Source organism: Dufourea novaeangliae, unplaced genomic scaffold, assembly GCF_001272555.1.
Source record: "Dufourea novaeangliae isolate 0120121106 unplaced genomic scaffold, ASM127255v1 scaffold22, whole genome shotgun sequence".
Classification (NCBI taxonomy): Eukaryota; Metazoa; Arthropoda; class Insecta; order Hymenoptera; family Halictidae; genus Dufourea; species Dufourea novaeangliae.
The window spans coordinates 264,504-276,068 of record NW_015373898.1 but is presented as its reverse complement, the minus strand read 5'-3'; the positions used below and the strand labels follow the sequence as shown (position 1 = coordinate 276,068).

The window sequence follows — 11,565 nt, the reverse complement described above, 5'->3', positions numbered from 1 at the left end:
TATATGTGGTCGACACGTTAGGGTCATTTACATGCTTGCAGAATCTATACTTCTGCGAAGTTTTGACTGAAACTTTGACATAACATTCTTAAGACGTTATACGATGAAAATACGCAATAAAAAATCGATTTTTCTAAAAATGTTGACCGGAGAGTACCCTTAAAGTGAATTTACACTTTTACACTTTGGATATGCTTCATGGATGATTCGTCCACAATGCATTCAATTCATCAAGAGTAAGGACTGGCTTTACTTTGTCTACTTGTCACTTTGGATGTTGAATGCAGATGAAAACAATTTTTACTCCTTTCAGTGTGGATGAATCATCCGCGTTGCACATCCAATGTGGAAAATCTAAATTCGCTTTTTTCTATGTATGCAACATAGGTAATTTTTATACCTGCAGTGTCAATTTTAATCATTTGAGGATCAACAAGAAAGGCGTCTCAAAAATCGTAAAAGTAACTACTACCTATTGGATTACAGTACGTATTCAAATACTTCGTTTTGCACAAAATGCGAGAAAACTTCAAATATAAGAACCTTTTAGCAATGTATAAATATAAAATTCAATATAGTTTCCGCATATAAATGTACAAGAAAATGGAATAACATTTGACTTGAAAAATTAACAAAAACTGTTAGTTTTTAATAAACGTGGATGATCTGGTGACATAGATCAACATAGATGATGGCAGCTAACAAAAAATATCAGTGACTGTCACATTGGTATGTTTCCTTATTACATAGTGTAACACCAATGTTACCCCTACTTCAAATACTACAGCGAAAGGTGTCTGCCCGAAAACATTTGCTCGGTACTGTAAATGAATAAATAAGTATCGTTCATTTTCTACAAATATATAACATATTCGATTTTTTTTATTTTTCCACGTTGATTACCAATTGTAAATCAAATTCTATTATGATTAAAATTACTGAAATATATGAACATTAAAGTTTATTATTATTAGACTATGGATTATACAATACATTTATAGCGTATACGACTGTGTGAAACATGATAAATGATAAACTTAACATCAGATCTAATACATTTTCTGTCTTATTCTTGTCATAACAAAATCATTAAGAAATGAAAGAAAATCCAATCCTTACATCTGTTTTTACAAATCACTTCAGAAAATGTTATTTTGCATAAAGTTCCGCTCTCGAATTATTATTATTTAGTCTTAGGAATATTAAAATCTGTTTAATGGTTTTTGAGAGTATAATCTTTGTTGAATGAATTGTTCGTAATTAGATAACCTTAGATGGCAACCTCAGTTTTAAATGAACTTGATTTTCTAATGGATAGGAGAGTTGTATGACCGTTAAGCTTTCGTGACTCGTGTAAAACGAAACATGGGTTTTCGTGCACAACTTCCTTCGGAACGGTGATAAAGGTGGTGATTTTTTTCCACGTTGATTTTTGACCTGTTGTACTAAGGATTTTGAATATACGTTAGTATAATCATCCTCCGTAAATATTATATTCGAATAATTTATCTTTCTACTACTTTATTTCTGTGCTAAATATACATATGTCACTTCTCATTATATTTATTAAAATTTTGCGCAATATGTCCACAGTCGTTAAATCCCAAATAATGTTTGTCTTGTAAGAAAAATAATGGATTACTGTATTGTATTAGATGTCAAGCATAAGTAATGTTTATGTAATAAACTCACTTCTCGTGATATTTTAACTAATTATCTGCTTAACATATTAATAAGGGGACTGTGAATGTTTATACAAATTCATACTTGCTATAGTTTATTTCAGAAAAGAAAAGATATAACAGAAATTTTTTTCCTCTGGAGAACATATCATGTATTTATACTACAAGAAAAATAAATAAATATTTAATTTTATACATATGCGGACATAATGAAGGCAATTTTAGTAACATAAACTAAATTCTGAACTGCTAGGATGTAATTAGACTTTTATAAATACAAAATTTATTCCTGCCGAAAATAATTCTCGTAAACTCAAAATCCTTCACTTGATTTCTGAAGACAAAGAAACAAAAGTTAAAGAAACCGTGTACCTACGCGTACATCGTAGTTTCCACACAGAACAAATACAATTTCGAACGGGGAACGTTATTCTTATCCAATTTTCTGCCATAGGTGTACTAGGGTAGTAATCAGAAAGTGTAATTTTAAGGTTGCTTATTTTCAAAGATAAAACCTTCGTTTCGTGCACAGCGAAAGTTTTTATTATTTCTCGAGAAGGCGAACGTGAAAATTACAACCGAACTCCTGAGAAATTTATTACCTTTTAAAAAACAGTCATATGCCGATGTTAAGTAGATAAGAAGTTCTCAAGAACCTCATACTTTTACAGTCTGTAACCTCTTATCTCTTCGCTGTATTACTAAATAATATGTCAAAAACGTGATATACCTATATGACAGCTAAAACGTTAATTTATCGATCGTTTGTAAAACAATACGAAACTACAGTTATCACATAGTTTACGTATTTTTCAGTAATACATTGATTAGAATTATGATTTTATTAAATCAACGTTGAAACTTCAATTGTTATTCAATTTTAAATATGAAGTAATCAATCTACATGGTTTGCAGTTTTTTTTTTAATGAGAAAATAAAATTAACCGGCAATGCTTTATTTCAGTACAATACTGCTATATTTTCCTTGACCACAGGCTACGATCGAAACTTGAAGGAACCAAAGCATACTCCGATTCTTCAGCGACGTGGTAGGCGAACTACGTTTTGGTATAGGGTGCTTTCTGCTCCGGGTAGTCGGTGGTGGCAGCACATGGGGTATGAGGTGGGGATGCTTCTAAGGCTTAAAAGGCCTTCCAACGTCCTTGTAACACGCAGTTCCCGAGTAGAACGTAGGAGTATTCCGTTTAAAAGGTAAATTGCTTAAAAGTGTAACAAAAGCTTCACGCGATATCTTTTTTTTTCGCATTTGATTGCCGCTACTAATAACAAGAAGCAACAGTAATTTAAAAAGGTACTAGTGGATGTCAGACAGTTCGAATAGACTCTGTGAACCTTCCATTCGTTACAGTAGAGGATCGCCGGGGTTGAAAGTGAAAAAGGGTCCTAGTGTCTATTGTTCTTTGCGGAGTTTTGCAATTTCATAATTTAGTGTTCAGTGAATAGACAGAGTGGTAATTCGTCGGAAAGGAGCACCCACGAAAAAAAATCGAAAGACATGAAGAAAGGAAGAAGTTGCTACATATTCGTATCGTTCTTTTTACTGTTGTTTTTCGTATCACCGTCGGCGGCTTACGCTCTCACGACCTTTGGTAAAACCAACCCTCAGAATCAAAATCAAAATCCTCCGCCGCCGCCTACGCCAGGTTTGTTGTAATTTTTACTTTGGCTGTAACAAATAATCACAATAAACGTTTCAATGTTAATGAAATTTTTATGTTTGTATATTGCGCAATCGTAAAAACGATATCTGAGCCTATTTTACTTGTAAACGAGTAATAACGAAATAAACACAAATATGTTTTACTGTTGTCTGATTCTATGAGAACTTTTAATACACTAGGAAACTATTGTTTTCGAAGACCAGGTATGCGACAGTACTATTTTACATGCCGGATGTTTGCACTTTGTTATTGTGAACCTGTGACCCGTAAAATCTAGAGAACGAGTTATCGTATAGAAGTAGAATTCGTTTAAGTAGCTATATTTTTGCAACTTCATTGTTGCAAGAAGTAACATTTGAGAAAAACAGGCACATATAAGAATATAGAATAATTGTGGAAATTTGTAATTTCAGTTGGAAAAGCTCGTGAATGTAAGTTAGAGTCTGATTGCGCCGGTATACAAAATACAACATGTATAGCAGATCCACGAGATGGAAGAACACGTTGTCTGTGTGGTGATTATTCAGCACCGCTTAACGGCGCGTGTACCAACAAATTTAAAGGTAATTCAATTTTCTTAAATTGAATAATTCACGTATTCATAGACATTTCGTGATTTTTAAATTGTTACTGCAATGAAATTCTTTAAAAAACAAAATTACGTGCTCTCGTGAAATGAATTTTTTCCTACCCAAATGTGCTATATTTTTCTTTTTCAATAGTTAAATTTGTATTGACATTGAATATTTATTAACATTATTCAAATTAAACATAGGGAATAGAGTTTGATAAATTAAGGTCATTTAAAGTTTAAAGGAGAACGGAAGTAAACTTTTGAAAAAGAAATTGAATTCCTTGGCTCCCAAGCGACTACTGTCATTTGCATACACTCACGTGTCCTCTTGCAATATGTGAACACATGACGGTGTTGGTACTAGGTCTAAGGTTATCTATGCAAATTGGAAAGCTTTAAGAATATCGCTGCAGGCTACCACATACATACTGTCACACTGCCTTCCTTGTTTTTTTTTTTTTTTTTTTTTTTTTTTTGGAGGAGGAGGAGGAGGAACATTCAACATTTGATGGAGTGTGCTGAGAAAACGAATTGAAGATTAGTATTACAATAATACTTACTAAAAATAGTTCTGCACATGTCAATTTGTTATAACTATACGAAGTTCTTTACATCCATTAAACAATGTTCTTTCTACTACATTTTTTTTTAATTTCAACTTTTCTGGTAATGTAATTATTTTTCAATAATTTAAAGATTACAAAGGAAACAGTACAATTACATTTAGAGTTCTACGGCAAGCAGAACAAACAGTATTTAACTGACTCTTGGAAAATCAATACAATAGTGATTCATTTTAAGTCAACCAGCAGCCAAATGAAAATTGTTACTACAGTTTTGTGGTAAATGATTTACAATTTAGTAAATAATGTAAAGCTTACAACAACGATTTGAAATTTTAATAATTATTTGTGAGTAATATATTGTCGTAAACAATTTCTTTCAATAAAAACTTGAATAACATTGGATAATTTAGAAAAATTTTAGATAATTTAAAGAAAAATTACACACTCTGACATAACATGGAAATTGATTGGATGCTAACAGGTGATGCCGAGAGCACATTTCCGTGAAATTGCGTGTTAGCGTAAAATTAAAACGCACTGAGCTTCTGCGTAAATTAGGCACACTTAAAGCACAGTAGGAAATACTATAAATTTATTTACACTTAGGAAGTACCAAATATTACATATATGACATAAACTGAAATACCAATTTTATATTAATTATTGTGTCAGTGAGATTTATTCATTTTAAACAAAATGTTGAGGATTATATGTGAATATTCGATTTGTTATCGTCAATCAACTAGTATACATACATTAATATCAAAAAACGAAAATCATCACTGTAGCCATATTTTAGGCGTCATTTGTGGCTATATGAGCATTTTGCTTACATTATTAGGAAAACTGACAATTTGACGTTTGCTGAGCTATACGCTTTTAGTTACCATTAGTGTATTCAGTTCGTAATATGCTATCTACGTATGTTCTGGTATCCGTATAGCAGATATTCATCAAATTAGTTTACATATTTCGAACACGTCACAATTTAGCTAGCGACAAATTACGGATTAAGTAGTAAAGTATCTCAAATTATATGTTTATTATCGTTTTAGACAGTATTTTTCCCATTCCCACAGTCAATTATACTATAGATTTTATGGTACATACATACTCTGTCTGAAAAATTGAATGAAGTAATAGTAACACTGTAAATCAGTATGTACATTTTACATTTAAAAAGTATACGTTAAAATATATAACAATAAGGAAGGTTATTTCAATTTAAAGTAACAAGGTTCACGTATAATTAGTACGAAAGAATAGAAAACTCAATTCCTGTCTTTCTCATTCAGTAAATAAAACATGTGAGTATTATAATAATAATTTAGTATTAAAATGTTTTCAGCAAGTACTACTATTAAAGTATATTTTTTTATGAATCCTATTCAGAATACAAACAATACTTATAAAAATATCTAGATTTGAAATCGGTTCATCGAGTATATTCTTGTAATTACTTGTTTGAAAAATACGTAGTTTCTCTCTTTTTGTACTATCACGAATATATTGTAGTAAATTATTTTAGTTATATTCTAATTTAATTTGATTTGATTTAATCTAATATAATCCCGTTTGATATGATTTACTTTAATATAATTTAATATGATTTAATTTCATTTCATTTTATTCTATATACTGTCAACAGATTGACAACTTTTAGTACGCAAAACAACAAGAAACATACACAAACACTTAATTTAATGCATAATAATAGATCCAAGACGACTCTAACAAGAGAAAGTTATGTTGGTTTTGTCCTCTTGATTGACATGTGATTATTTTCACATTAAACTGAAAACTGGTGGCTATTACTTTTTATATCTACATTATCAGTATAAACAGCGTACTTACTTATTTTGAATAGTGGATTCAACCTTCTGCATTAGTGATTATATCTTTACATGCTTTTGATAAACTGTTGACCAATTTTTCGACACAAATGACTGCGGATATTAAGCATTTATAGTGTACCAGAGAGTCAGAAATTCAATATAATAAGAAGTTCAATAAAGTTTAATATAGTTTTCATTTTATGTGGAACGTCGTTGAATCTTTGATGCAGCAAAGATATTTCCATGTCTTTCTAGTTTGCGTAAATAAATCTTCACGGATTAAAATTTACATAAAGATCCGCAGTTTAGTGATGAATGGCATTACGTTAACGTGTTTCATGACGAAGTATGTACTTACTTACCTCAAGAACCTTTCCCTTCATGATAAACCTTCAATTTTTCTTAATCAAATTTGAATATTTTTACCTGTTTTCTTCAACGCAATATTTTCGCTTTTGTACTATCCGATGTCATACCATATTTTCACAAATGATACTTTATTTCTATCTTGTTCAGATTAACAATTTATTATATCAAATAACACTTCCGCTCGTAATGACAACGTCAAAAAAAGAAAATTTGAAAATATCGATGTCATTATTTGATGTTCTAATACTTTAAACCTTAATTTAAAAAATTATTTACAAATTTCATCTTCTTACATCATTGTACATATTTTCAAACGAACTATTCAGATTATAATTACTTGCATTTGTAATGGGAATGTGTAGCCCTTTTGAGTGGGAACTCAGAAAGATTGTTTCCAAACGTTTAATGTACATACCATTCATTTTGAAAAGTTATAGGTACATGATTCAGTTTAAAAAAACGATACCAAGGAACTGTAAAGACAAACCTATTGGAAAAAATGTAGATACATACTTCGATTATCAGAGATCATTATACGTGTCATATTCCTGGATTATTACAGTTTCACTCTTATCCGAGGGACTACTACATAATTCCAAAATAAAATCGACATAGTTAGCATTTAAATTTACTTTATTATAATATGCATCCTATTAATTGAATCAATGAGGTCGTTAGTTAAATGTTTAACAGTTTCAATGAAAGATTATTGTAGCTCTAAGTGGTCTTCAAGGGATGTGTAAACCTGTTAATTAGTTTCCGAAAAGGTCCACCTTTTTGATTTTAATAAAACTTTTTAAAATTGTATCAAATACTCCCAAATGAACAAATGTAAGAGGTTTTTTTGCGCAAGTGAAAATTAATATATTTACAGAATGTCATTTAACTGATGGTACAACCGATTAGGGTGTGATTCTACGCGAAAAAATAAATCGAAAATGTACAATAAAATTTTTTAATTTGACACTTCGTTCTGAAGAAAATCGATTTTGAAAATTTACAGGATACGCGTGCAATTGTAGGACTTGGCTACCGCGTCTGTTCATTGTATTCAATTTCTACTTACTACGATGACAGTATCCTCGCGAGGAGTATGTAAGAGAAGGGCCTCCTAACACTTGGTAAATTTATTTCAGGTACTGAAATAAATGTTAAATTGAATGTTAATTTGGCATAAATTTTAATAATTCCTAATACCAAGAGGTAGGAGCACGGTAGAAGGCCCTTTCCCCACGTCACTTTTTCCACTAACGGAAGCCGAGTTTGCTCGCGAATGTACAACATACATAACCTTTTACATATGTACATTTGGGAGTATTTGAGACAATGTTCCCAAATTCCATCAAAATCGAAAGGTGGACAGTTTCAGAATCGCAGCCAAAAATATCATTGTTATTGAAACAAACTAGATATAATCCGCTTACAAGGAACACTATTCAATTGATAACAAAATCGCACAGATTTTTACATACATATAGTTTGAAAGTATATGTCACAAGGGATACAAAAATACATATTAAAAATGCTATTGAAAGCTGGTTTGAACTTGAAAGGTCAAACAAGCGTCGTGGAAAGAGAAGGGCGAAGAGAAGAAGTAAGAAAAAGCAAAAATAAGGAAAAGGGAGTGAAAAAACATTTTACTGAAAATAAATTACCTTTATTGTATAATAGTAAATAATAATAATAATCTGATTCACAAAATTATCACAAGTGTAATGGATAATTATCTTCGCATATGAATTTCATTAATTGTTATGTAATATAAATAAAGAAGAAGGTAATTGATTTTCAATAAACGATTTTTTACTCCTTTTCTTATTTTTGTTCTTCCTTTCCTCTTCTCTTTGCCCTTCTCTTTCCACATCACGCACTGTATACATATGAATAGTGTAAATGCATTTTCTCACAGACGTTTATTTGACCTTTCAAGACAATTTTAATTTGTGTTTATATAGGTATCCTTTGTAACATATACTTTCGAGCTAGATGTAAAAATCTGTGCGATTTTGTCACCAATTGAATAATATGCCTTGTTAGTATAACATCATTATAAAAGTATATCCAGTACATGTGTACAAGATGTGACAGATTCCGAATAATACAGGTCTTTTGCAGCATTGTACTTGCTTGTTACGTTACGGATCAGATTAGATTTTAGATTTATATAATCTAGTGTAAAAAGTTTAAACTACAGTGTAAAAGGCATACTACTAATCTAAAATATTAAACATGCATTTCCTTGAATATTATAAATATACAAATTACGAGTAGCTGATAGAATAAATGTCATGCATTCATCTTTCAGAAGAAGTTGCTGATTTAAAAATATCGAAAAGTTAACTTCGATTTTAATTTCAGCACTACGAACTCCGTGCAACGAAGATTCTGAATGCGTTGATGGTGCACATTGCGTAAAATATAATACAACTATCACTGGGAAACGTTGTTACTGTCAAGATGGATATTACGAAGAGAGTCCTTTAGTTTGTAACGGTATGTTATATTCGTTTAAAAGAATGAATATACTTTAAATATAAATACGAGAAATACGGTCGATCGGATATAAACACGTTAAGTGCCGAGCTGATTTTTATGATTTCCCTGTTTATGCTACGCGATGTTACCAAGTGTTAGAAAATTTTGCAAGAAGTATTATGGAGAAAATGCAAATTGACTTGGGGGTGGAAGAGTGTTAGAAACATGACTCTTAGTTTCATTTTGCAAAAATTACGTAATTTTTATATTTGATACTGATTCTACATCTGCGACCGCATGAAATATTGGTGGCCATCGCAACCAAAGCGAAAAGTCCACTCATAACACTCCAGATTACGCATTTTGAAGCAGAATTTCTCAATCTCCCTCAGTTTTAGAAAAACACGAGCTTTTGTAAAAACACCCGATTTTAATAAAAATGACGTATTACGTGAAAACTAAAAATGCCAGAATGTTTAATTTAATCTTGAAAAATAGAGGAGGGTTTCCTGCATATAGCAGTGTATTCAGTTATTAAATTGTATAATTCTTAATGATTGTAAATAGCCGTGAAAATTTAAAAAAGAGCCGATGTGCGTATTTTGTATGCACTATTTTTGTGTTTTTACGAAAAGTTCTTTACCTAGCACGAATTAGCAACACGGTGTCAGATTCAGAAAGTGTCGGTGTATCGATGGATAAATCAGGGCCTGGATTTACGTATTTGAAAACAACATTTCCAGGCATATCTGACGCGAAAATAAAAGAAGGCATATTTGTTGGCCCCCAAATCAGGGATTTGATGAGAGACCAAAGTTTTACCGACACGTTGAATAATTTAAAAAAAAGCATACTGCTGTCATTTAAAAAAATCACAGAAAATTTTCTCGGCAACCATAAATCAAAAAATTACATTCCAATTGTCAGTGGTCTTCTTAAAAATTGACGAGCATGGAAAACGTTTCCACTAAGATATATCCAAAATGGAAAAACGGTACCAAGGAAACGATATGGGCGCAATACTTACAGACTATTGCTGAACACTTATGAACAACAATAAAGATACTGCATACAAACGTCAAGCAAGACGAAAACATTTTTAATATTATACATTATATTTGTTCTTTATAACCAAGCGACAGTCAGAATTTTTGTCAAATCGAAATTAATCAAAAAGTTTATAATTGCGTAATTAGTATCCATCTAGGTAAAGAACTGTTTGTGAAAACGCAAAAATAGTGTATAGAAAATACGCACATCGGCACTTTTTTAAACTTTCACGGCTATTTACAACCATTAAGAATTACACAATTTAATAACTGAATACACTGCTATATGCAGGAAACCCTCCTCTATTTTTCAAGATTAAATTAAACATTCTGGCATTTTTAGTTTTCACGTAATACGTCATTTTTATTAAAATCGGGTGTTTTTACAAAAGCTCGTGTTTTTCTAAAACTGAGGGAGATTGAGAAATTCTGCTTCTGGATTCGTAATCTGGACGAAGAGCTCTATAAGGATCTTCCAATGGATATTGCAGATCGGAAAAAAAGTTTAAATTTGTTGGACAATGAATCAGTTACATTCTTAGAAGTCACCACTGACTGATACGACACTTAACGTGTTAATACTCGTAAAGAAGAGACAATAGATACGTTTAGCGACCGGCCGTTCAAGTGTTTAAAAAATAGTAAATATTTTAATTACTATACATCTTTTCCACAGGTAGTGCATCAGTCTTCGTATCTCACATGTCGATTCTGTTAGCTGTTTTAAGTATTTTAAATGAAAATATTAGATCTCTATAAATACTAAAGTCCCGTTATATTATTACAAAATACAGGGTGAATCAAAAGGGTTGAGCAGAACTTTGGGAATGAATTTTATGTTTCAAAATACTTAAGAAAAAGTTCATATGAACATAATATATGTCCAGAAACGAATATTGACGTCTAGAGAAGATGAATCCGAAGTATATAGGTGTTTGAATTCAAAGTTATGAATATTTTCACTAGTTTCCATAATACCACGTTGAAGTACTTTGTCTTTTGCCAGAGTTAATAAGAAAATAAACAAACCCATAGAACTGATGCTGATTAAAATGTGCTGAAGGTAAACTAAATTGTGTCTTTATACAGATGCATTTCAGGACATAGATTTATATGAACTTTTTTTTAGTTTTGATACATAGAACTTATACCCAAATTTTTACTCAACCTTTTCGATACATCCTATATATTATAAAACCCTACTAACCTTGAAATTACATAAATGTATTCTTCATAACATGAAATATGATTCTATCAAAAATACAATCCTGTGTAATACAAAGAATTCTTAACTTTCAATTCAACAAATGTCATATAGATGTAATAATAATAT

The 11,565-nt window shown here is 31.0% G+C and overlaps 1 protein-coding gene across 1 annotated transcript; it reads left to right on the top strand.

Moving 5' to 3' along the window:
* The first annotated feature begins 2,873 nt into the window (after positions 1-2,873).
* Positions 2,874-11,119, top strand: LOC107193403. Its single transcript, XM_015582844.1, has 4 exons — positions 2,874-3,346; positions 3,778-3,927; positions 9,067-9,201; positions 10,909-11,119. The coding sequence occupies exons 1-4, from the start codon at positions 3,199-3,201 to the stop codon at positions 10,989-10,991; spliced, it is 516 nt and encodes a 171-aa protein (XP_015438330.1). The 5' UTR covers positions 2,874-3,198; the 3' UTR covers positions 10,992-11,119.
* The last annotated feature ends 446 nt before the right edge of the window (positions 11,120-11,565 follow it).

Excerpts from the sequence above, each read along its gene's own strand:
- LOC107193403 (XM_015582844.1), top strand. The coding sequence starts at position 3,199 with ATGAAGAAAGGAAGAAGTTGCTACATATTCGTATCGTTCTTTTTACTG. Across the intron at positions 3,928-9,066 it reads GTGTACCAACAAATTTAAAG|CACTACGAACTCCGTGCAAC; the intron begins GTAATTCAATTT and ends TTTTAATTTCAG. Across the intron at positions 9,202-10,908 it reads GAGTCCTTTAGTTTGTAACG|GTAGTGCATCAGTCTTCGTA; the intron begins GTATGTTATATT and ends TCTTTTCCACAG.